Source organism: Bufo bufo, chromosome 6 (assembly GCF_905171765.1).
Source record: "Bufo bufo chromosome 6, aBufBuf1.1, whole genome shotgun sequence".
Classification (NCBI taxonomy): domain Eukaryota; kingdom Metazoa; phylum Chordata; class Amphibia; order Anura; family Bufonidae; genus Bufo; species Bufo bufo.
The window spans coordinates 60,103,385-60,130,880 of record NC_053394.1 but is presented as its reverse complement, the minus strand read 5'-3'; the positions used below and the strand labels follow the sequence as shown (position 1 = coordinate 60,130,880).

Sequence of the window (27,496 nt, the reverse complement as noted above, 5' to 3'; positions counted from 1 at the left end):
TCCTGGTATGTCTTCCAGGAGTTTCATGGGATTATTATACCCTCCTCCTGTGACTGCCAGAAGCGTTTGGAGAAGCTGATATCTCCCCCTTCTGTGTCTTTGCCTATGGTATGGTGCCTCCGCCTTAGAGCCATTTAGCTACCCTTAGTCACCATTAGTGTTGAGCGGAAGGTGCCATATTCGATTTTGCGATATTTCACGAATATCCACATGAATATTCGTCTTATATTCTTCGAAATCGAATATTCGTCATTATTGTATTTATTGCGATTAATATGCGATTTAATCATTCGCAAATTGCGATTTTTAAGCTTAGAATTAGAAGTTATATATATAACTTCTAATTGCCTTATAACGTAATAATAAGGCAACTTTCCTATTCTTTAATCTTGGAGATGTAGATTTAACACGAATATAGCGCTATATTCTTTGTCTTTGTTAATAAAAGAATCAAGATAGCGAAGTATTCTTTATTCTACATCAACGAAGATAGCGAAGTATTCTACATCAACGAAGATAGCGAAGTATTCTACATCAACGAAGATAGCGAAGTATTCTACATCAACGAAGATAGCGAAGTATTCTACATCAACGAAGATAGCGAAGTATTCTACATCAACGAAGATAGCGAAGTATTCTACATCAACGAAGATAGCGAAGTATTCTACATCAACGAATATAGCGAAGTATTCTACATCAGCGAAGATAGCGAAGTATTCTACATCAACGAAGATAGCGAGTATAATTGCATTTGCAATGTGCCGGACCGTGGGTGCAGTTACACGGACACCAATTATGCAGTGGGTCAGGATATGTGTATAATAGTCTATGGTTTTTGTTCGTGACGCCAATTGCCGCGTGCGCAGGGTACAGTCACAGGATCCTTTAAGGTGTTGCAACTCACGTACCGGGTTAGGAATGCCAGAGTGGTGTAATGTTACTGTTTGATAATGGTAATAATGTCAACGGTGTCTCCTACCTTGGTACGGCTGGACTCCTGGATCCTGCTCACTTGCAATAAATGAGTGTGTTGCTAGTAGGAGTAATTGAGGAACTTGGTAGCAATGAATGAGATCCAGACTTCGAATATAATTCAAACTGGTCTTTACTTGATGCAGCAGTAATCCATGTGAGATACAGCAATAGTCTTGGGTCCCAGCAGGTATTAGCAATATGTGGCAGGAATTACTATCTTCTGCTCTGTCTATCTTCTGCTGAGTATGGGGACTGACTAGCTGAGGAGGAATTTGGCTTTTCCTGGTCTCTGGATGGTACTCACAGTTATGCTCACAGGGTATGGTTCTTCCTGGAGTTCTGGAGGTGGCTGCTTGCTTTCCACCAGCTGAGGCTGAAAGGCTCAGCCTGGGAATGGTGATCTTTTGTCTCAGCTGAGACAAGATTTTGGCTTGGATCAATAGAACTGGGAGCTCCTACACGCACAGCCTTCCCCTAGCCGGGGTGGCTGGCACACTAACTCTAACTTCCTTCCCCACCCATGAGGCAGGATGTGGGCGAGCCCACTCAGCTCAAAGAGGGGGGAGATAAACTGGAATGTACTATTCCAGTCTAAAAACACTAAACTGAACTAAGTCCCTGCTAAACACATTGCTGCCACCTGCTGGTGAACATAGAAATTACAACAAATACATTTAACAAGGATTTTAATGCACATTAGTGAGGATGTGATGTTAAATTACACAGGATGACAATGCAGATACACTTAACAGGTTGTAGCGGGGTAAAAGAGTTTTGTAACATAACTCTGGGATGTTACACATTGCAATTCCAGCTTTGGCGATTTTGCTATAGGTGGTATTGGTAGAATTAACTAATAAAGCAAATATAGTACTGTATGTCAGAATAGTGCATTATAAAAGTTGGATTCGCAATGCGGTTAATAATAGCAAATATTATCGCATTGCGATTACAACTTAGGCGATTTTGATAATGGTGGTATTGGGAGAATTAACGGTCGGATATAACGAATATAGTACTATATCTAAGAATAGTGGATTATAAAAGTTGGATTCGCAATGCGGTTAATAATAATAGCAAATATTATCGCATTGCGATTACAAATTTGCACTGCTAGATTCCATATTCGTTAACTTCGTTAATTCTAGCAAGCTGACCCATTCCATTAGAGACCCAGCAGCAGCTACAAGTTAAAATCGCAATGCGATTAATATAACTTGAATTAATCGCATTGCAATTTCAACTTAGACCTGATTTACTAAATTACTTTAAATTAGCGACGATGACGAATATATTTATTAGTCAAAACTAAATATTCTCCATCTTCGGTAATTCAAGAAAGCCAACCATTGTAAACCAGGTACAAGTTAAAATCGTTATGCGATTTATTCAAGTTATATTATTCGCATTGCGATTGCAACTTGATTCTAACATCCGACAGTACATTCTAGCATGGAGGCGTTCCCATGGTGATGGGGACGCTCCATGTGCACGGGAAGTAGATAGAGGCGGCAACGGGCACTGACTTGAGCAAGCAGGGAGCAAGGAATCCTCTCTTAAAGGTACTGCTTTTGGACAAAGCTAGGGTAACAATAAAAAAAATACTTTTTTCGAAATAACGAATATATAGCACTATATTTCAAATATTCGCGAATTAGCAAAGTGCCGATATTCGCTTAAAAATTTCGATATTCGAATTTTTGCGCTCAACACTAGTCACAATAGTGATCGTGCTATAAACCTTAATTTTTACTTTGGTGCAGGGAAGGGAATACAGGATAAAGCCACCCTTCTATTTGCGGGCACTTCATTACACAATAGTGGGATTACAGAGTAAAGATGCCCCCATGCTTTCTTTGGTATCGTTGGACAATACTTCAAAGTCAGTCAGTAGTGATTGCTTAGTGCAGACTGTTGGTTCACTGGGTATACCGAGAGGGAAACTGTTAATAAGACACCCTACTCATGCGGGCAGGAACCTTAGGGTAGCCGTTATATGTTTGTCTTTGTATGTCTTTATGTGTACTTCATGCAGCACTTTGTATTAAATTGGGTACCCCAGAGCTTAATCCTCTTATCCTAAGCACAAGCCGAGGTCGTAAGGGGGAATGTAACACCCCAGAGTTGTGTTACTACACACCTCTACCCCACTACTATCTTCTAAGAGCCATTATAATGTCATCAGATGTAATTTATATTATGTCTTCCACAAATGTGCATATACACCTATGTTAAATGCAATTGTTCCTGTAACTTGCCTGGTTACCAGTAGGTGGCATCAACACCTTGGCAAGTACATAGCTTAGTGTTTAGTGAATCTAGGCTGAAATGGAATATTCCAGCTTAGCTCCCTCTCTGTGAGCAAAGTGGGCTGTTCCCGCATCCTGCAGCATGGGTGGAGAAGGAAGTTAGAGTCAGTGTAGCCTCCCCCTGCTAGGGGAAGGCTGTGTGATAGCATTCAGGAGATCCTCCTGCATAGGGACGATAGCAAGGACCTTGTCTCGGCTGAGACTTGGTCATATACCCAGTCTGAGCACCTTCAGCTCAGCTGGATGAAGAAAGCAGAAATTACAACCTCCAGAGTTCCAGAAAGAAAGCATCCCCTGAGAATCTATCTGTGAGTCAAGTCCAGAGACCTAGGAGAAGCCTATTCCTCCTCAGCTAGTCTGTCCTCCACACAGCAGAGGTCACATTTAAAGCAGAAGTATTTATTCCTGCCAATCATTGCCAAAACCTGCTGGGACCAGATACCAAAGCTGTATACTGTTTGGATTTAAGTTACTCAAAGTAAAGAAACGTTTGAACTTCATCTAAAGGTCTGGACATAATTTACTCTGCAAAATTCCTCTATTACTCCTACTATCACTACACTCAAATGTATTACAAGTGAGCCAGGTGCAGGAGTCCAGCTGTACCCAGGTAGGAGACACCAATGACACAATTGTCACTATCTTACAGAGACATTATAGGCCATTACACCACTCTGGCATTCCTAGTCTGGGACGTGATTTATAACACCTTGGAAGGGCCCTGGGATAGTACCCTGCGCACGCTGCAATTGGCGTCATGACAAATACCAAATTTTAATAACCCGTATCCTGGCCATTGCATATTATCCCTTTAATGTGTTTATTATCTCTGTACTGTGACATCACTACAGTATGTTTATTAGTCCTGTACTGGGAGATTACTGTCTTTACTATGTCTGTACTGTGATATCACTGAGTATATTATCCCTGTGCTGTGACATCACTGTGTTTATTATCTTTGTACTGTGACATCACTGTGGTTATTATACCTGTACTGTGATATCACTGTGTTTATTATCCCTGTACTGTGACATCACTGTGTATATTATCCCTGTGCTGTGACATCACTGTGATTGTTAACCCAGTACTGTGACATCACTGTGTTTATTATCCCTGTACCATGACATCACTGTGTTTATTATCCCTGTACTGTGACATCACTGTGATTATTATCCCTGTAATATGACATCACTGTGTTTATTATCCCTGTACTGTGACAACACTGTGATTATTACTGTGAAAACACAGTGATTATGATCCCTGTACTGTGTTTGTCATCCCTGTACTGTGACATCACTGTGTTTATTATCCCTGTACTGTGACATCACTGTGATTATCTCTGTACTGTGACATCACTGTGTTTATTTTCCCTGTTCTATGACATCACTGTGTTTATTATCTGTCAGTTTCCATTGTATTGATTTCAGATTAAAAAAAAATTGTACTGCTGACAATCACAGATTTTAGGTGCTTGTTTTTTGGGTAACTGGTGGCATCTTTCACATTGTTATTCCTGGATATTTACCCCAAACTTTGGTCTGTGTAAATGGCTAAACATTCCTAGCTTTATTATTTTTGCTTCAAGTCAGCTTTCTATATTGTTTATGGTTGAAAAATGTATTTTTCACCAGCCTACAAGATTTATATAGCTGTTAAAAACAGGAGAGGTTTCATGTGACAAATACTCCATTATTTAAACACGTTTCCATTTGTTAAAAAATAATTACCCTGTTCAGCCCTATTGTTAATTGTAAGCCTGGGCTTTTTATATGCTCCGGTAATGATAACTGTGGTCTAACTGAGATAATTTTAGCACTAGGGCTGGAAATGTAATCATAGGTTTGTGATAATTTGTTCATGCTTTAGTGGTGGTCAACCTGAGCTTACAAATGTGTTATACCCGTATTTCCCATTGTAATCATTTTCATTACGCATGGGACATTACTCATGGTATATTATTAAAATGAACATTTTCTGCAATACGGAAAGTACAAAACTAAACCAATAAAAAAGGACATTTTCATTCAATATTTAAAAAATTATATAGAATAACTTCTGATAGTCCAGGATTCTAATAATCTGTTTTTTTATCTATATATATCTGAAGATAAGGGCTTATGCACATGACTGCATCCGTTTTGCGGTGCATGCTGCCATTTTTTTTTTCACACTCCTGTAGAAATTTCCCATCCTTGTCCGCAAAATGGACAAGAGTAGGACCTGTTCTATTTTTTTCTGAGGCTGCGCAACGGACGTGCAGATGCGGACAGCACACAGAGTGCTGACCACATCTTTTGCGGCCCTGTTGAAATGAATGGGTCCGCCTCCGATCCGCAAAAAATGCTGATCGTATGTGGACAGAAACTACAGCCGCGTGCATGATGCCTAAAGGACGAGATTTATCAAGACCTGTCCATGCTTTGCTGCTATTGATATCCCCAGTGTTGCCAAAGGATTGGGCCTAATTCATGTCGTACAGGCCTCGTCATAAATTAATCACAAACTTCAGCAGTCCATGTGCCTAAACTGAATTGTATGGCACCTCCAAATTGGCTCCCCTTATGTCATGACAAATGGTCAAATGATGCAAAGGGATGCAAAAGTCTTCGTTGTGGCCAGTGATTGGCTGTGGCGATGTCAAACCGGAAGTTGACATCGAGGGAGCCCAGCAGAGCATCACAGGCCTGGAAGAGAAGGAGCGGGGAGTCAGCACCAGGAAACAGGTAAGTCATCTTTCCTTTACAGGTCCGGCCAAGTGTGTGTGCGGGGGGGGGTTGCCAAATAAAAAAAAAACATTCTTGCACAACCCCTTTAACTAATCCATCTCTGGTAATATAGTTAATGAAAAACAGAGAAGAGGGGAATGCAGCTGCACGTTCTCTCCTCAAGGCTACATGCACACAGTGTCATTTTTTCATGGCCATTTTACAACCAATTGTGCATCCATTTTCTGCTCATCTGTACGTTTTTAATGGCCGTTTTGCATAAATTTCTTTAATGACCATTAAAAATGGATAAATTTCATTGTAATTATTTTTTTTGCAGCAAAAAAAATCACTCACCTCATCCACTTGCAGACGCAGAGGCAGTCGCTCCTCTCTTGATTGTGAAGGATCTGTGCTAAGCATCACAGCGTCCTCCAAGCATGATCACGTGGTGACGTCATCACGCTGAGCGCATGTCCTTCACAATCAAGAGTGAAGTAACTGCCTCTGTGTCTGCAAGTGGAGGAGGTTAGTGATTTTATTACTCGGGCTCGGGCTCAGACATGTCCTACACCGTAGGATATGTTGGCTAATCTCTCCATTTTAAAATCAGTTTGAGGGTTTAGTAAGACTGCAGAGTGCACCTGTCTTTGTTATTATTTTGTTATATTGTTATATTGATTTTATTACACTCCTAAAAGGCCATATTGAACTAGCGTTCCCGTTTTTAACGGCTGTTGAAAACGTTCCGATTGATTTCAATGGGGTCCGTCTGGCCGCTATTCACTGACTGTTAAAAGTCCATGTAAATAGCACCATGAACTTAAATTGTTGCTAAAAATGGACATTTTTAACATTCATGTGCATGTAGCCTAATTATGTGTGTGTGTGCAAGGTTGCCTGTTTTGAGAAAGAGAGAAATCTGATTGTTTCCCATCTGTAACCCTTTGTTTCCACATGCTCTGTGTATGATCTCTCGCTCTTTCTCCGTCTTTTTCATCATATCATTAATCTCTACCCTGTACTGTATAACCTTCTTGTGGCTATAACTGCGACTATAAACCAGTAGCCTGGTGCCGATGTCCTCTTTATCATCCCAATAGGAAATTATTTTCAGAAACACTAAATGATATCTATTTTGCATTCATATCACGCTTGCAAATAATTGTACGTACAAAAAAAAAATTCTCACAAACAGGCTTCTGACAGAAATAGCATATTCTAATTATTTTCAGATGGTACCGGAGCAAATGATCTGCACTCGAGTGAATCTGATTTGAAAATGGGCATCTAAAAGCGATGATGCTGATCCTCTTCCCAGTTGAAGCAAAAGCAAATGTTTTTAAGAGAAAAAAAAAAGCCCCCCAGGAATCTATGTTCAGGAATATCACAATGCCTTCTGATGCCGTACTCTCTTACCCATGAATGGTCTGTTAGCAATAAATTTAAATGAAGTAATAATTTCCTTAGTGTTTCGTTATCTCATTTTTATTTGTAACTATTTTTAATTGCGGTCAATTGAGCCCTTGTCACTAAAATCATTGGATAGTGTAGCAAAATGCCTTACAATCACCTATTAGGTGCCGGATTTTCAATTATTCTGGATTATAAATGGTTCATAGAACTTTATTATTAAAGGAGTCAGGATAGGCCATCACTATCAGATTAGTGCTTCTACTAAGTAGACAGCATGCAGACAGACGGACCTAATAGGTCACAGTGCTCTAGCGACTGTTGATCGGTGGGGGGTGCCAGTCTGATTTTGATGGCCGAACAATATTCTTAAACCAGAAAACTCTGTTCTCATTTCGTCAGAACCTCACGTGGTATTCCCTGACATATACCATTGACAGAAGGCTCCAATGTATTCTACCGACCCTCCCTTTAACCACTTAGATGCTACAAACAGCTTTAAGTGCAGCATCTAATGGGTCAGATCTTAGTTATCTCAAGTCCCGGTTATTGGAGACAGTGTAATACAGGCTGGCACCTGCAACTGATGCGTGGGCGCAGCTCCTGACTGCACCGTAATAGCACGGCCGCTCGTGCGCACCACTGCCCTGAATGTAGTTCTATAGAGAAATATTCAGGACTGTAAAGGGTTAAATAAATAGATTACAAGGTATTCTGTGTCTGCTCCTACAGAACTATATGTCCATCTGCTCAGCATCTCCTGCTCTGTAACCTGTGACTGCAGATCAGACAATATGTTCAATGTGACACTTTCCCTTTAAATAAACTTAAAGGGGTTCTCCCGGAATAATGACATTTTGTCAAGCGTCAGCAGCCAGCCTATCGGAACAAAATATTAATACTTACCTGCTCCCTGACGCTCTGGTTCCCCGCTCTGCCTCTGATGTGTCCTTGTTCCGATCCCCGCAGTGTTGACATCCGCAGCTGCATGGGCATGGTCACATGCTCTGCTGCAGCCAGTTACTGGCTTCAGAGGTGACATGGTCACATCAGCTACGTCACTGCTAAAGACCTTTTTTTTTTTTCATTCATATACATATACAGTGCTGTGGAATATGTTGGCGCTGTATAAACGAATAACTAAATGGTCTAAGCGCAGTTCAGTAAAACAGAAGCAACTATGGTGTTATTCAGGCACTATGTAACACTCTTAGATAAGCACAGTGAGATACTGTCATGCTGTCACCGCCGGCCCTGGGAGAGATCTTAGAAGTTCAAATACAGGGAGTGCAGAATTATTAGGCAAGTTGTATTTTTGAGGATTAATTTTATTATTGAACAACAACCATGTTCTCAATGAACCCAAAAAACTCATTAATATCAAAGCTGAATATTTTTGGAAGTAGTTTTTAGTTTGTTTTTAGTTTTAGCTATTTTAGGGGGATATCTGTGTGTGCAGGTGACTATTACTGTGCATAATTATTAGGCAACTTAACAAAAAACAAATATATACCCATTTCAATTATTTATTTTTACCAGTGAAACCAATATAACATCTCAACATTCACAAATATACATTTCTGACATTCAAAAACAAAACAAAAACAAATCAGTGACCAATATAGCCACCTTTCTTTGCAAGGACACTCAAAAGCCTGCCATCCATGGATTCTGTCAGTGTTTTGATCTGTTCACCATCAACATTGCGTGCAGCAGCAACCACAGCCTCCCAGACACTGTTCAGAGAGGTGTACTGTTTTCCCTCCTTGTAAATCTCACATTTGATGATGGACCACAGGTTCTCAATGGGGTTCAGATCAGGTGAACAAGGAGGCCATGTCATTAGATTTTCTTCTTTTATACCCTTTATTGCCAGCCACGCTGTGGAGTACTTGGACGCGTGTGATGGAGCATTCTCCTGCATGAAAATCATGTTTTTCTTGAAGGATGCAGACTTCTTCCTGTACCACTGCTTGAAGAAGATGTCTTCCAGAAACTGTCAGTAGGACTGGGAGTTGAGCTTGACTCCATTCTCAACCCGAAAAGGCCCCACAAGCTCATCTTTGATGATACCAGCCCAAACCAGTACTCCACCTCCACCTTGCTGGCGTCTGAGTCGGACTGGAGCTCTCTGCCCTTTACCAATCCAGCCACGGGCCCATCCATCTGGCCCATCAAGACTCACTCTCATTTCATCAGTCCATAAAACCTTAGAAAAATCAGTCTTGAGATATTTCTTGGCCCAGTCTTGACGTTTCAGCTTGTGTGTCTTGTTCAGTGGTGGTCGTCTTTCAGCCTTTCTTACCTTAGCCATGTCTCTGAGTATTGCACACCTTGTGCTTTTGGGCACTCCAGTGATGTTGCAGCTCTGAAATATGGCCAAACTGGTGGCAAGTGGCATCTTGGCAGCTGCACGCTTGACTTTTCTCAGTTCATGGGCAGTTATTTTGCGCCTTGCTTTTTCCACACGCTTCTTGCGACCCTGTTAACTATTTTGAATGAAACGCTTGATTGTTCGATGATCACGCTTCAGAAGCTTTGCAATTTTAAGAGTGCTGCATCCCTCTGCAAGATATCTCACTATTTTTGACTTTTCTGAGCCTGTCAAGTCCTTCTTTTGACCAATTTTGCCAAAGGAAAGGAAGTTGCCTAATAATTATGTACACCTGATATAGGGTGTTGATGTCATTAGACCACACCCCTTCTCATTACAGAGATGCACATCACCTAATATGCTTAATTGGTAGTAGGCTTTCGAGCCTATACAGCTTGGAGTAAGACAACATGCATAAAGAGGATGATGTGGTCAAAATACTCATTTGCCTAATAATTCTGCACGCAGTGTAGACGGAGGACTTAGGAGTCTATTTGACAGATCTCTCTTGTTTTCATTGTTGCTGACAGGTTTCCACCCCTTTGCAGATGCTGCTCATTATCAGTCAGGTGGCTCTTTATATGTTCAGCCTCTCACTTGTTTCCCTGCGGCTGATAGCTCTTCTGTGGAGTGCTCTGCTTGTGTGGTGGTTCTCCTTTTCCCGTTCATCTCAAGCTTAGTCCTTTCCCTTTTCTTGGTGTGTCTGTCCTGACTAGGCCTCAGGGAGACACTAGCTCCTTCAGTTTGGAAGGAGCCGGTTGCCTCTTTCCCTGTTCCCTAAGCTGAGGGTTTGGTGCAGTGTTTAGCAGTCTCATGTTCCGGTGAATGTGTATTTCTACCATTGAGACTTGCACATGTTGTTAGCAGCTTAGGGAGAGTTTCAGGGAATGATAGGAGGTGACCTCTTTATTCCCTAGGTTTGGGGCCTAGTCTGTTGTTGTTTAGTTGTGGTTCCCTTTTGTTGTCTTTCCTTCCCCGTACTTCCCGTGACACATGCTGGTGACAGATTCTCTTTAATTAGCAATCTCTTTACACGGGACAACGATCTAGCAGATTGACAGGATAGAAGCGTTTCTTCCCGACAATCTGCTGATTGCTAGCGGAGGGGACCGGTGCATTTACATGCAGCAATCTCCTCCAGAGTATGGGGAAAAGCGATCGCTAATGCCATCGTTCTTCCCCATACTGACTCATTGTTTCCCAGCAGCAGATTGTGGCTACCCAGCACAATCTTCCACTGGGAATTAATAATCTTTTGTGCTGAACAAAAGATACAATTACCTGATGAACAAGCATTTTGCCTGTTCATTGGGTAATCGGCGGTGCATTTACACCGCCAGATCATTGCTAATGAGCGTTACTAGTAATCTGTTCAATTGTTGGCCCGTGTAAAGGGTACTTTACTGTAAAGAATCCTTTCTCATATTGAAATCACCTTTCCTCCAAACATAAAGAATGTCCCCTAGTGCTTTGTAACATGTTTGGCATAAAATTGGTTATGCCAGATCCTTGTATTGACCACACATGTATTTATACATGTTAATAAGATCAACGGCAGAAGTTTAATGAGAGCTGAAGAAGATCACTATGGGATCTGATTTATTGCTTTGTTCTGCATTGGCCAAGTACTTCTTCCCCACAGTGTGTGTTATTGATGAATATGCTTTTTAGGATTAGGGCACTAGGGTGTTACAAAGTCCTCTTCAGCCTTGGCATCAGGGTATTTGTCATGTGCTGTCTGTGTGCACAATCTATTGACACAGGGGCTGTTTGTTTAACATAACCGTTCAGGACGTAACCAATGATTCAGGAAATAAAGGCCTACTGACATGAGCTGACTGATTGAACCATAAAATCACAATCATTGCCTGCTCACCAACAGAGGTGAATACTGCATCTACATGCAGCAATTTCCCCCACTGTATAAGGATGACAGATCACTACTGTAATTAGTCGTTCCATAAAGAACAATTGTATCTGAGCAGCAGATCCCTGTGTACACAGGACAATCTGCTGCCAAGAAAATATGATTTTGGTGTCCACGTTAACTGTGATTTCACATGAGCGTTTGCTCATTCATCAGGTAATTGCACCAAATTTGCATGGCCCAATTGTCAGGAATAAGTATTCCTGCAAACATTTATTCCCAATAATTGGCTCTTGTAAAGGAAACTTAACAAAATCAAGACAAGGGAGAGAAGTGCAGGAACAAGAACAACTAGAAAAGCTACAATTTCTGGGGAAATTGTGTGAAGTGTTCTTGCCTCCACCAGTAGTCTACTACTGGAGTGGGAGGAGTAACTGGGTGGAGTGGCTGGAGTAACTGTGGAAAGGTTGGACTAGGCAGAGTAACTTTATGGAGTGGGCAGAGTAACTGTGTGGAGTGTTTGGAGTGAGTAAAGATAGTAAACATTACACTAACCAATTGATTGATCAAATTTAAAAAGTGCATATTGAAGCTTGATAGAGTGAGAAATGCATTTCAACTTTTATTTATTTATATAGCACATTTAATCGCAATGTTGTTGCCCAAAGTGCTTCACAGTTACATTAAAACATACATTTATAAAAACATTAGCAGACAATTTGTGTAGGTGGGCTTGAAAATGAGGGAGTGGTAGCAGATTAGAAATCATGTCCTGATTTTTCAGCTCACACTCTAGCTTTTGTCACTCTGCTGGCTGATCACACACCTGGGTTCCTATGGCAACTCACTCTACAACAAGGGCAGAGAAGAGCAGTTAAAAACAAACTGCTCCAATTTGCTCACTTCACTGGCGGTTGTCATCTTTAAACTATAAATCCTACAGCAAAGAGCTTTATATTGTGAGAATCACAAGACCCATACCTACATTTTGATGCATAGTATGTCTCTTAAATATTAAAAATGAAGGCACAGTCACAGTTTAGAAATTGCAATTCAAATTGGAGGTGGCTAGAGTGGAGTTTCAATGAATGTCAATGGGCGGCGTGAGTTGCAAATAAATGCTCATATTGTGAAAACTTTTTAGTGATTTAAGATTTGTGTAGGTGGGCTTTAAAATGAGGGAGTGGTGGCAGTTTAGTAATCATGTCATGATTTTTCAGCTCACACTCTAGCTTTTGTCAGCTCCCACTCTAGTTTTGAACATTCCACCATTCATTCCTATGGGACCAATTTCGCCACAAAAATGCTGATATTTCGTAAACCATTAATCGAAACGTTCCACAAAGTAATAGCACACCGTTTGGGAACAGTCCACACGTTTCGGTATATTACTGTCTATGTAGTGTAAAAACTGTGGCTATAATAAGAATATATATGTGAGATAACAGTAAGTGGTCTTGCCATGCAAGAACACTTAATAATAAGGTATATGTCAGCAAAGCTTGTTTTTACAGAGTTCGATTTTTACTTCAGCATTTTTTTTTCAATTCATCATGTTACATATGAAATAATACATATGGAAATGCACTTCATGCAATCAAACATGACAAAATATTTGTAGTAGAGGAATTAATTGTTCCCTTTAATCAACAGGGGTAAGGATGTTGGCCACGATGTGGATCTCTTAATTACATGTCCTAGAAGAGGAGCTGAGAAAAATATTTTGCACAACACCATCAATGTACTAAAAAATCAGGTAACACATCCAAAGTATCTATCTATTTATCTATCTAGAAAAACCAGCAGCACAGTCAATAAGGAAAAGGGTGAAATCCCTCAGGGGCCCTGGGCAACTGGTCCACTGAATATCCAACAAGCGAAAGATGAGGCAGCACAGTAATCACATGATTAAAGGTCATATACAGTAATGATTACATGATTGTATAAAAAAAAAAAAATCGAAAGAAGTGCATAATCTGGATCATAACAATAAATCATTTAGGACGTGATCTACGTGTACATGATTCCCATAGGGTGATGTTAAAAACAGTGAAGTATGTATATCAGTTCATAAAAACAATTCATCTGAGGCAAGATGATGTAATCAGCAGCATTAGCTAACATGATTACATAGTGAATAGAAAGGCATATATACATACATCAAAGTGTCACCATGTTGGTTCTATAGACTAAGGGGCACAATTATTAAAACCAGCTTTAGTTTTTAATAAAGTTTAGTTTTAGATGCCAGTTTTAATAAAGCCTCTTCGCTGGCTGTGGATCTGTCACAATTATGTAGTGACACCGGCCTCTCCAAAACTTCGGCACATCCAGCGCCAGTTCTAAATGTAAGACAGCTTCTGAGCTGTCTTACATTTAGACAATTTTCTACGCCTAAACCAGGTGTAGAAAATTATGAATGAGACAGGCCTCCCGGCCCTTCCCCGCCCACAGTTTTAGACCTGCCGTGAGTGGGGCAAAGTCACAGATATAAGTGCAACTAACCATTGCCCCGCCATCTGCACCTGATATATGCCTAATTTAGGCATATTTAAGTATAGTTAATGACCCCCTAAGCTCGTAGTGTGGTGTATAGCCACACGCATGCGCAGGTTATGCCAGCGTGTAAGATAATGCGCCAGGCATGTCACCCGCCCACCGCACATACGCGGAGTCACCTGGTGCATCACAAGAGTATCCAAGAAGCGGTGTCCATGGTGACCGTAACCAATATCATTAGTCCATAATGAGACCATCGCCTATGAATTACAGAGCCTGTATATAAGGGACAGCAGCAGAGGTTAGGATTAGAGGGTTGCCATGGAGAACACCATGAGCGGGGTATATCATAGGCAGCAGAAATAAAAACCGATACCAGTGAGGGGTGTAAACCCCACTATTCTCCCTTTGTCCTGCAGCACAAAAGGTGGTCATAGGAACCATAGCCACCTATCAAGTACAGACCCATGTTTAATTGGCAGTGCTGTTTAATTGGCAGTGCGGGGCAGTAGAGACACTGGGCAGATTCCCTCATGACACTAGTGCCCATAATCCAGTCTGGTGGAGGGGCACATTTATATGTACCCACATCAGGTGAAAGGCAACACCGCTTAGATGATAAAGAGAAGAAAGATGTGAATGAAACCGCTCCTGGGCCAGGGGACACAGGGTCCGGAAAAGAATAAAAAGGGTAAGTATATTGTAACAATAAATACAAAACAGGAACCCTTCTGATGGTGTTGTCTACAGAACTTGACACTGATTAAAAATGGAAAAATAAATAAACAAATAAACATGAGAGATTAAGAATGAGGACCTGGCATGATATATTACATCCTAACAGCTCAGAGGACTAGGGAGATTACCATACATGGACCGCCGAGAGACGCCCCACTAGTCATACACCCCAAGTTTAAAATCCACATTTAACCCATGTGGCTTAAGCGTGTTGAGTTTAAAAATCCATCTAAGCTGTCTGTGAAGCTACCAGCTGTCTCCGGCACGCCCATAGACATGAATGGGGCGCAACGCCGATGAGGCGAGGTGAGGCGATTGTCTCAGGCAGCACCAGATAGGGAGAAGTGGGGGGCAGCTGAAAGGACTTGGGCAATGAGTGTTTTCATTGTGGAAGCATTCATGTCTGCATATTCAACTGTATCGCTATATTAACCAGTATGTTTTGTAGCACTATATGTAATGTTTTCCAAGTATGCCTTTAACAATAAGACTGAAGGAAAGGGGTTAGGTTGAGAATTTGGCAGCAGAAAAGCTAGATGGACCCCTGGGTGCACATTTACAGCCAACTGCTTCTTCCATTTCACGGGGCCTGTACGGAGTACAGGACCACTGTTCTAATGATCACTGGGGGTACCAGCAGTAGGATCCCTACTGATCTAATAGTTATCCCCTATCCTAATGACTTTCTCTAACCAGAATAGCCCTTTTAGTTATTAGGTCATATATTGTATCTTGGGAGCCAGCAGAAGCTTGAAAGCAGCTACGTAATGTGGGTTAATGGAGAAAATAATGTAAAATAACAAAAACAGCAAAGCAGAACAAAGTAGAAGCAGAATGTCATGTTAGGTTTCACCTGTTCTCTCTCCCTGCTTCTAGTAGTAAGCTGCCATGCACAATTAATTTTCTGTGAACTAATTTCTTTCCAAGGGTCGTCTTCTTTTTTATGATATAATTGAATCAACATTTGATGACACAAAGCTCCCTAGCAGGAGAGTGGATGCTCTCGATCATTATCAGAAGAGTTTTATAATACTGAAACTTTTGAAAAAAGAAGTTAAGGCTCAAATCCCAAGAGATTATGGCTGGACAGAGCCTGAAGATACTTATCCTAGAGACTGGAAGGCTGTTCGGGTTGACCTAGTAATATCTCCACAAGAACAATACGCCTTTGCACTCCTTGGATGGACAGGCTCTCCGGTAAGTTATAAAACTGTATTATTTTATGTACACTTGAAACATCAGATTAGTACACATTATCCAGCTGAATTAAGAACATCCATGATCAGTAATTGAACAGTATAAGCAATCTATTTGCAGTTGTAACCCTCCTATACATGTTTATGTGATTGATAAGATCATCTTTCAGTAATATTTTCACCACACACTTTGAGTTATGCATAGAGGGAGTATACACAGTACTATTAAAAGAAAAAAAAAATTCATGAACCCTGAGTTCACTTTGCTACAGCATGAGGACTAACTTCTCACTTGCTACCTTCAACTTTAGTTTATTTCCAAGTAAACATTACAGTTGCAGCAAACGTGATATGTTTACTATTCACAGGAACATTGATGAATATGACCCAATCCACTCATGACTCAAGGATAAGGAACAATCTCAGCAAACCTGAGATCTACAATCTATTAAATCTCTACATCATTAGCGATAGATAGTTATTTGATCAGCTGATATAAGGGTTGGAATAGTGGTGCAGAACTATAATGAATTCATAAAGGAGGCAGAAAACTGACCTTCTGTCCAAAAGTATTACTGAAGGGTCAAGGGAGCCCAGTTTCCCGAAATATAGAAGAAAAAAAATTGCTCCATAATTAAAATGGTTGTCCAGCACTATTATTTTTTTAATATATGGCTCATGGGGGTGGGTTAAAAAATAAAATAAACCATACTTACCCGTTAACAATCGAATGCCAGGAAAGGCTTGGCCAATTACTGGCTGCACTGTTAATGCATCAAAGCCAAAGGTTGGCATTTCCATTGTATTGAGCCGGGACCAGGAAGTGGAGAGCAGTGGGGACCAGAGTAAGGACCAGGAAGTGGACAACAGTGGGGACCAGAGTTAGGACCAGTAAGTGGAGAGCAGTGGAGACCGGAGTTAGGACCAATAAGGGGAGAGCAGTGGGGACCAGAGTTAGGACCAGGAAGTGGAGAGAGCAGTGGAGACCCAAACAGAATTAGACTGACAGTGGTGGGGAATCACAAAGAGTGGTCATGTTTTTTTTGTTAGTTTTATTTTTTTTCTCAACTTCCCATAAGCCACTTAAGCCCCATATAACTGGACAACCCTTTTCCTAATTTTTTTCTGACTCTCTGTTAACAGAAACATGACAAAAAATGCCTTGTGATCAACAATCCTTCCAAACCATTTTTTTCATCTACCGAAACATTACAAATCCTTAGCTAACCCTCCAGGTGACCCAATAATTTCAGGTATAAGCTCCATTTCCAGCAACCTGCCTCAGTATCTAGACATCATTTTAGAGTAATTGGTCACCTCCCTCCACAGATACCTTAGAGATCTGGACAACCTATACAGGGATTGCAAGAATACACCAGAAAGATTACATCTTGGTCACTCTAGATATTAAACAATCAATTGGACTGCAATGCATTCATTACTTCCTCAGGGATGAATCCTGGAAAACCAGATAAATTTTGAGCTCATATTATTGAGCAATTATTTCCTCTTCTACAGTGAAATTTTCGATGTAGCAGTTGGTACCACAATGAGTACCCAAGTAACACCAAGCTTCGCAAATTTATTTATGGGTCACTTCACAGCTCTACATAATCTAGAAAACTTATACTGTAATAACATTGGATCTGTTATTGATGACAAGGGATGAGCGAACCCGAACTGTATAGTTCGCGTTCGTACCGAATTTTGGGGTGTTCGTGACACGGACCCGAACCCGAACATTTACGTAAAAGTTCGGGTTCGGTGTTCGGCGCTTTCTTGGCGCTTTTTGAAAGGCTGCAAAGCAGCCAATCAACAAGCGTCATACTACTTGCCACAAGAGGCCATCACAGCCATGCCTACTATTGGCATGGCTGTGATTGGCCAGTGCAGCATGTGATCCAGCCTCTATTTAAGCTGGAGTCACATAGCGCCGCACGTCACTCTGCTCTGATCAGTGTAGGGAGAGGATGCAGCTGCTGTTAGGGCGAGATTAGGCAGGGATTAACTCAGCAAAAACACTTAATGAAGTGATCGATCTACAGCTCTGAATCATTCAACTTCTGCTAGTTAATTGCTCACTGTTTTATTTTTTTTATTTTAATTCATTTCCCTATCCACATTTGTTTGCAGGGGATTTACCTACATTTTGCTGCCTTTTGCAGCCCTCTAGCCCTTTCCTGGTCTATTTTACAGCCTTTTTAGTGCCGAAAAGTTCAGGTCCCCATTGACTTCAATGGGGTTCGGGTTCGGGGCGAAGTTCGAGTTGAGTTCGGATCTCGAACCCGAACATTTCCGGGAAGTTCGGCCAAACTTCTCGAACCCGAACATCCAGGTGTTCGCTCAACTGTATTGATGACCTATCCTGAAAACCGGTCATCAATATCTGTAGCCCAGTTAATCCCCTTTAATTCTGTTACTGTACATATTAGCAATCAAATAAATTTCAGAAAGAATTACAGTATTTTTCATTCTCACTCCCTAGAATAATATAATGTAAAGTGAAGCTGACTAAACAAATTACTTTTGCATGAAAAATTGCCTGTGTAGAAGAAACATGTCTTCATTTAGGACATACCTGGTGCAACCCATCTTTGTCTTATGTTATTACAAGGAGCTGTTTAGAAACACAAATATAAGGCAATCAGTATATACCCCATTCTATTACCATCAAGAAACCCTGATTAAATTGTAAGTTCTTGCAAGAGGAAATGGAATGTGCCTCTAGAGCTCTGTCTTACACAATGTTATTATCATTTACTCCATAAAAATGAAATCCTGCACATGTACAGAATCGCACCCTCCCCTAAACAGATGCAGAACTGTGCAGGCTGTAATAAGCAGAATACACTCCACAATTAGACGAGAGCAGGCAGGCAGGCAGAACTAACATGAGCCAGCAAAAGTGATATTGTGTTTTCCACAATCAATTTCCATAGTTATTTACATCGAAATAACTATAACTGCTGTTTGTTTAGGGAAGGAGGGGAAGAAAATCAGTGAAATATTCATTTTAATCAGTGCAGCGTTGTACTGTGATCTTATTTTTATGTATTTTAGTATCTATCTCATCTATCTATCTGTCTGTCTTTCTGTCTATCTATCTATCTATCTATCTATCTCTCTAGCTCTCTCATATCTATCTCTCATATATATCTCATATCTATCTATCTATCTTACTAAAATAGAAAATGAGGCAGCACTCCGATTATAGTGAAAAAAGCAGTGACCTTATTTTTCACCCATAGCAAAGAAGGTTACCGCTTTTTCGCAATTTTTTGAGTGCTTTCTAATTTTTTGTTCTATTTTTTTTGGAAATTTAAAATCATGTTCTCTGAAGGATTTTGCACCCACAATTGTTTTTTTCTGGTGCTGCTTACATATTCTTATCTATCTATCTATCTATCTATCTATCTGACTATCTATCTACTGTATCTGTCTATCTACACAAAATGACAACACTGGAAAAGGAAAAGAAAAAAAAAACAAGGTGCAACCCAAAGGGGCCTTGACTATATCCCAACAGATAAAAAAAAGCAAGAAGGCAGCACACTCCGAAGTGCAAAAAAGTAAGCAAAAGGTATTTTATTCACCTATGTGATCGCGACGTTTCAGCTCAACAGTCTTGAGAAAGGCTCTATCTATGCACAAATTTTTTTTTTTGCAGAACTCCAAAAAGAGAAAAGTTTATTTATTCTTCCATATACAGAAAATGGCAGTGTTTCAGTCCTATCACAGGAACTTTCTGAAATTCTGCCATATTTTGCATTTTTGTATGGATTGGGAACCTGGGATATAGATAGATAGATAGATAGATAGACACAATTTGAAGCTTTAAGAAGGTCAGAATTCTTGCCAAGAGCCACAAACAGGATATTAACATTTAGGAATAAGTCACATTTATTAATATTCTGGCAAAAAAATTTACTGGCAAAAAAAAATAAAAAATTACGATGTGGATGTAGTGAATTTTACCTAACTTGACTGTTCTAGTATAGCAAAAGAGAAAATTAAATAAAAAATAAACTCCCTCTAGGTTCTATTTTTTTCTCCTCTGAACTTATCTCCTCCATGACTGCCACTATGGTCAAGATTAATACATTTTACACCACTCTATTGTTGATGAGGTCCTAAGACATAGAATGAATTAGGACAGTGCTTAAAGGAGTATTTCCACCTTAGACAATTATGTTATCCACGGGATATGCCATAAATGTTTGATAGATGCAGGCTTAACCTCTGGGACCCACACCTATGTTCAAGATCTTCTGACCCATGTAAAGACTGGATGGAAAGTTGGCCAAATATGAGCCTCTCTTTCTGTTTTCTCTTTGTGGGAGTTTTGAAAACAGTTTAACTTGTCCCAGAGTTAAAACCATCATCTATGAGACATTTATGGCATATCCTGCAGATAAGAGTAAGCCTTTCCTAATTTCTACTTCTAAAACCTAATGTACTTACACAATCATGTTTATTCTAAGTTCTAACCTATAATACATTGCTGGGTCACAACTCTGAGTGAGGGTCCATTTCACTAATTATGTTTTCTCTTAGAAACACTGATTTCTCAAAGACGTGGGGGATGTCTCATTGTAAATATTTCGATTGTCCGAAGTACTGGTGACTTCCATACTGTACTGCTTTACAGAAAGGGTTAACAACTAAAATACAATGTGTAATATGTAATTTAGTAAAGTTACTTACCTAGTTACTGTCCATATAGGGTTGGAGAACTAAGGCTAGTAACAACCAGTACCAGAGGCTAAGGAGGCCAAAAGGTCCCTCTAAGAAGACCAGTGCTGTAAATGATGCATCATAGTTGAAGGTCTTGATAGAGAGTTATGGTCTCTGGTTGTTATACCATAGAAATCTCTTGGCTACTGCATCATCAAACACAGCCCCAAATCTGCATTGAGTGAAATTCAAAAAGGGGAGAGTAGGTTCACAAATGGGGGTGTCCCTATGGGAACATGTGGTAGTCCTCATAAAAGGGAGATATCAATGACAGGAAAAAATGTTTCTGCACCAAGATGCCACCTCTCAAAAGTTTGCAAGCATGGTGTATTTACTTTAAGTACCTTTTGCGAATAGCAGCCTAATCCCCTATACAATATACTCATCACCATCATCAAAAACTTCATAATTATTTTCTTCAAGGAAGTTTAATTTTCCCTTAGCAAACATTAATTCATTGTCTTGCAGTTATTTCCCAGCCTCCGTGACACACCATCCATCATTAACATCTATTTCTGCTCCCTGGACTGCCTACAGGAATCTGCAAGCCTCTCTGATATCAAGAGGTTATAATATTCAGCTAATTAATTTCATTTTAAATGAGATTTTCACCTTGGAACACAAGTCTTAAATGAATGTTTAGTTTTTTTGTAATTTTTTAAATTTTTGTAAAATTGTAATTAGAAGTAGATAAATATATTAGGTCCTTAGGTCATTGCCGTCTTTCTAATAGTTTGTAGCTACCTCCAAGTGCTACCAAAAGTGAATTTGTATTTAATTTAATATTTTTGTGTTTGATCCTCCTGTAGGTAATTTTTGCTCCTTAGCACTTTACTGGAGAGCTATTTAAAGTTATAGAGTTCCATCTTCTTTTGGTTGTCACGTGTAACATGGTACAGAAGTATAAGAAAAAACTGCTAGTGCAAAAACATTTCCATTTCCCAGCCAATGTTTTAGAATTTACTTATATATTTCGAGGATTTTTACTATGTCACCTATCTTGTGAAAGGACAAGGGTAGGTGACAAGAGTGGAGAAACCTCCTAGACGTGGACAACCTGCTAAAATGATGCCAAATTTAAAAATCTAAATAACTGTTGACTTCTCTAGTCTGAACTGAAGTAATTTCTCATGACTTTGATACAACAAACAGACTTCACAATATGGAATACAAGAGCATAAACCAATCGTCTCAAAGAATATATCATACAGGCAATAACCGGCTTGATAATGTACAAGCCTTTTAGGTATTGGAAAATATGTTCAAGTAGAACACATTAAACAGGCCCCGTCATCTCTCTTTTTTTTTTTTATATATTTTATTTTTTATTCCTTTCATAATACAAAATTAAAATGCAATTTGACAATACAAAATCTGAGTTCATCAATATACACTCTACAAAGACAGTCATCATAATAAATATAAATCACTATAAACAGAAGCAGTACAAAAATAGTAAGTAATCTGTTCTATTTTGGGGGATTACCAAACTCCCCTCTAAGCTCCATATTACTTATGCTCAGACCTCTCATTGTCTATTCAAATTATCCCCCACCTTAAATCCACCCCCCCGATCCCCCCACCCCATGATGGCTGTCTCGGTGGGCATGGTAAACGATCCCCCCTAAGGGGTATACATTATTTTTCATCTCTCTCCTCCCCCCACCACCCCATCCCCGGCCGGGCGATGGCACCGCCCATCAGCGACTGATTCTGCTACTTATTGCATATTCCTCAAACCTCTCGATCTTTACCAATAGATTTTTCCACTCAATAATATTGGGTGCTCTTTTGGAGCCCCACTCCCTTGCGATAATAACTCTTGCCGCCATAAGACCTCTTATCCAGACCCTTTTATTCCTTTTTTCCCTAATTGATAATGGGATACTGCCCAGGACAGCCACTTCCGGTTTCAGTGAGAGGGATATTAGGGACTCTGCACTTAGGAGACCAAAAACCTCTCTCCAAAAGGATTGCATTTTTGAACAGCTCCATATCAGATGCATATAGTCGGCAGCCTCTTCTCTACATTTCCAACTGCTTGATTTTTGTTCTTTGTAAATCTTACTTAGCAGTAATGGTTTCATATATGTTCTATGGATAATATTAAAGTAAATTATCCTAAAATTACTAGAAATCGTTGCCCTTTTTATATTTTTATATATATTCCCCCATTCTAATGTGTTTAATCCTATATCCTTTGCCCATTTTTACTCACTATTAAACTTTACTATTTTACCCAACCCCTTACTTATTATCCTATACACTTGATAGATAGTGACCCTGGTTATCGTGCGTTGATAACAAAAATCTATAAATTCATGTTTTGTTGTGGTAAAATATTCCCTATTTTGTGTAGCTTCAAAAGCGTGTTTTAGTTGGTAATACCGAAACCGACTCATTGAGTCTAAATTTATTCCCGGGCATAACTCTTTTAGTGCTCTTATTTCCCCATTCTTAACTAACTGTGATACATAAATGATACCATACTTCTCCCAATACTTGTATTCTGCAATTAATTGAAATTCTCTCATATTGCTATTACACCACAAAGGTGAAAAATGTGAAGTATTCAAGATTCCTAGTATTCTTTTAATTTTTCCCCTAGCCAAATCAACCATTCGACATATTGCGCACTTTTTCCCTTTATTTTTAATAAATCCTGTCTCTAATATGCTAAATATATTATATTTTGGGCCGTTAAAGCCCCTTTCTAGATATTCTTTTATATTATTTACCCCGGATTTTAGCCACTGGACTTGAGAGGCCAAATAATATCCCTGAAAAAAGGGAACCGATAGCCCTCCATCCTCTTCCGCTAACCAAAGATATTTTTGTTTTAGTTTTACCCTTTTTCTTTCCAAGATTAAGTCATTCAGCAGCCTTTCCAGATGGTTGAAGTAACAGTCCTCTATCCAAACTGGACAAGCTGCCAAAATATACAAAATCTGGGGAAGTAACACAATTTTTATTAATGCAATTCTGTCGATAACCTTCTGCCAAACGCTTATTTTACTTTTACATCTAATTAACAAAGGAGAGACCTTTAATTTTGTAAAGTCTAGGATACTTGCACTCAGTTTACACCCAAATATTCAAAGGAATCCATAGGTTTTAATACCCTGATTTCTGTAGAATTCGGTAGGGGTGCCTGATCAAGCGGTAACAATACTGATTTGGCCCAGTTGATTTTATATCCTGAGATATCACTGAACTTATTTATTAGTTCAATAAGATGAGACAGCTGAGATGTTGGATTCTCCAAGAAAATTAAAATATCATCTGCATACATACTTATCTTATCAGAGGTCCCATTCATACCAATACCTTTAATCGTTTCATCCAATCAAATTTTAGCTGCCAGCGGTTCTATAAATAGAGCAAAAAGTAAAGGGGAAAGAGGACATCCCTGTCTTGTTCCTCTATACAACTCTATTTGCTCAGACCATACTCCATTAATATTTATTCTAGCTTTGGGGTGGTTATATAGAATCTGGACCCACTTGATAAAGTATTGGCCCAGATTCATCCTATGCATTACTTTCCATAGATATTCCTACTCCACCCTGTCAAACGCCTTCTCCGCGTCTAATGACAGGATGGAGCGGGAGCCTCCCCCCTCTTCGACCTGCATATTCAAAAAATCTCTACGTATGCTGGATTGTACCAATTTCTTGGGTATAAACCTAGTCTGATCTGGATGAATTAGCCTGTCAATAACTCCCTTTAATCTATTAGTGAATATTTTTGCGCAAATTTTATAGTCTGTATTTAACAGAGAGATCGGGCGGTATGCCCCTATCTCTCTTTAATCCTTACCCTTTTTTAGAATAAGTGTGATCACATCTTCAGATAGAGATAAAAGGAGTTCACCAGTCTGATAGGTTTTGTTTAAGACCTGTAGTAACATTGGCAAGATTATGTCTCCATACTGGCGATAGATTTCAAACGGGAGCCCGTCAGTCCCTGGAGAGGAATTTCCCCGGATGGTCTTGACAGCCTCAGATAATTCCTTTAAATCTATAGGCCGATTTAGTATTTTACATTTCTCCTCTGTTAGTTTAGGGAGATTAATGTTCTCCAAGAACTTTTCAATGTCTCCATCCTGCTGCTTATTGTTATTTATATATAAGGTTTTATAGTACTTAACGAACTCCCGCTCAATCTCCTCCGGGCACATAGTAACCACCCATTTTCCAATATGATATTTTTTATTCTATTGATATTTTTGGGGTTTTGGATCAAAGATGATAAAAGATTTCCAGGTTTCCCAGCCTGAGAGAAGTATTTGGCTCCTGTAAAAAAAAACTATGTTGTGCTTTTTCTAATAGATAAAGATAGAGTTCGTATTATTGACTATCTCTCCCTGTAGGGACTGGACCCTTCTTTTAAAGGCTAGTTATTTTGCCGCATATTTTTTTTTTTCCAGTTAATTTTGGCTATATAAACTCCACGCAAAAACGCTTTAAAAGAATCCCATACAAACTGCATAGCTGCCGACGGAGCATTCTTTTTTTTTTTTAATCTGTTATATAGAAGACATATACAAAATCAGACCATCCAAAGGTCCATATTACAATGATCAACAATGTACTAACATTTTACCCCAAATACCCACCCCCCCACCCATTGGAGAAAGAGAGAGAGAGGAGAAAATAAAAAAATAAAATAAATGAAACACCTCGGCCCTAGTTCAACCATTTTTTCCATATTTTGTCAGTCTTTTCAGTTCTATCACTATATCTCTCGGACACCCGTTCCAGTTTAATCAAGTTAACAACTGCTTCTTGCCACTGTCCCACTGAGGGGGATCTTCATTTACCCATTTCCGAAGTATGAGAAGTCTAGCTTGAAATAGTACTTTACTTAAAACCAGTCACATTTCTTTGTTTAGTTTAAGATGTTCTGCAGCCCCTAGAATACAAATTACAGGGTCTTCAAAAACTTGAACACCCAGAAATACTGATGTAATCTCTACAATCTCTTTCCAATAACTAAAAAGTTTAGGACATCTCCAAAAACAATGTATAAGACCAGCCTTCTCACCCTTACATTTTGGGCACTTATCCGAAGTTGTAACCCCCATTTTCTTTAACGCCCAAGGAGATCGATGTGACCTATGAACTATAAAAAACTGGGAGATTTTGTGTGAGGCCCTTTCCAACACCTTAATAAAGCTTCTAAGGGCATCATTCCATTTTTCTTCCGTAAAAGACGGGAGCTCTTTTTCCCATTTTCCTCTGGCAAGTATTGTAATCCGTTCTTTTTTTGCATCCATCAAAATCCCATATCTTTTTGCCGATGTTCCTCTTTTTTCTCCTCCATTAGTAAATTTATCTATTCTATTTGATTGTTCCCTTCTATATTTATCTAAATTTGCTGGTATCCTAACAGCCTTTTTAAGCTGAAGATATTTATAACTATCCTTTTGGGGGATCCCAAACTCCATTACCAAGGTGCCAAAATCCTACAGTTTATCTTCCTCAAATACTTGACCTAAATATTTTACACCCTTTTTATCCCAGTCTATATAAGGCCTAATCCTTTGCACTTACTTTAAATTAATATTTTTCCAAATGGGTGTATACTGCAAATACCCTTTACTATCCAATATATGTTTAACTTCCACCCATATGTATTCCATTATATTCAGTATTCTATTTCCTATAATATTTTTCCCCAGTATTCCTGACTCCAACACCTCTAAGTGATTCATGTCCCCACTCCACCCCATTTCATTAATTCCTCCCTCCCGACTAAACCATTTAACCTCTTCAGGACATAGGGCGTACAGGTACGCCCTTATGTCCTGGTACTTAAGGACACAGGGCGTACCTGTACGCCCTGTGTATTTTCGATCAGCGCCGCGCGGCGGGCGGTGATCGGAACCCTGTGCCCGCTCAAATCATTGAGCAGGCACTTGGGGAAAATGCGCCGGGGGGTCCTGTGACCCAACCATGTATGCGATCGCAGAAAACCGCAGGTCAATTGAAGACCCGATAACCCGGAACAGGATGGTGATGGTGGTGTGATTTTACCCCACCAATCACCATCCTGCGATCCTGAGTGGTGATGGTGACATCACCTCTCAGGATCGCCTCTGATTGGTCTGTGGGCGGTCCGGCGGGAAATTCAAAAGATGCAGGCGCTCCTCTCCTCCTCCTTTTGTGTTCCGGAGCCGGAGGAGAGAGGAGCTGCCTGCACGTCGTCCATCGGTGCCAGAATCACCCCATCTGTGCCCCCCAGGACCCGATTTGTGCCCCAGCACCCCCCATTTGAACTTCAGGTACATAGGGAAAGCATAGGGAAAGTTTGGGTTGGACAGGGAAAATAAAGGGAAAGTTAGTTTGTAAAACTTTTATTGCATCACCCTAAGTTAGGGTGTCTGGGGTCCACAGCACAGCTGTGTGACCCTAGACCCCCCAGGGGTGCTGCCGCTTGCCCCCCCCCTGCCCCCCCCCTGCCCCCCCAAACTTTTTTGGGGTGCAGGATTTTTTTATTTATTTTTGTGTACGCTGACTGTGGCCGGCACTCTTAGCATCCGGCCACTGTTAGCTCATCGCACACCCCACCGCTGATCAACTTTGGACGGTTGATCAGCGGTTTTGAATTTTAGAATTTTTTTTCCCACATTTCCTGCCCTTTTTTTTAGTTAGTTTTTTTTTTTCCTGTTAGTTTTAGGGTGA

The 27,496-nt window shown here is 40.0% G+C and overlaps 1 protein-coding gene across 1 annotated transcript in view; it reads left to right on the top strand.

The window, feature by feature from the left end:
* The window catches only part of DNTT (DNA nucleotidylexotransferase), a 599,288-nt gene that overhangs the window by 442,573 nt on the left and 129,219 nt on the right, over positions 1–27,496 (top strand). Inside the window, exons 8-9 of the mRNA XM_040438269.1 lie at positions 13,297–13,399; positions 15,808–16,077. Of these exons, the coding sequence (XP_040294203.1) occupies positions 13,297–13,399; positions 15,808–16,077 (373 nt within the window). The remainder of the gene's footprint in view (positions 1–13,296; positions 13,400–15,807; positions 16,078–27,496) is intronic.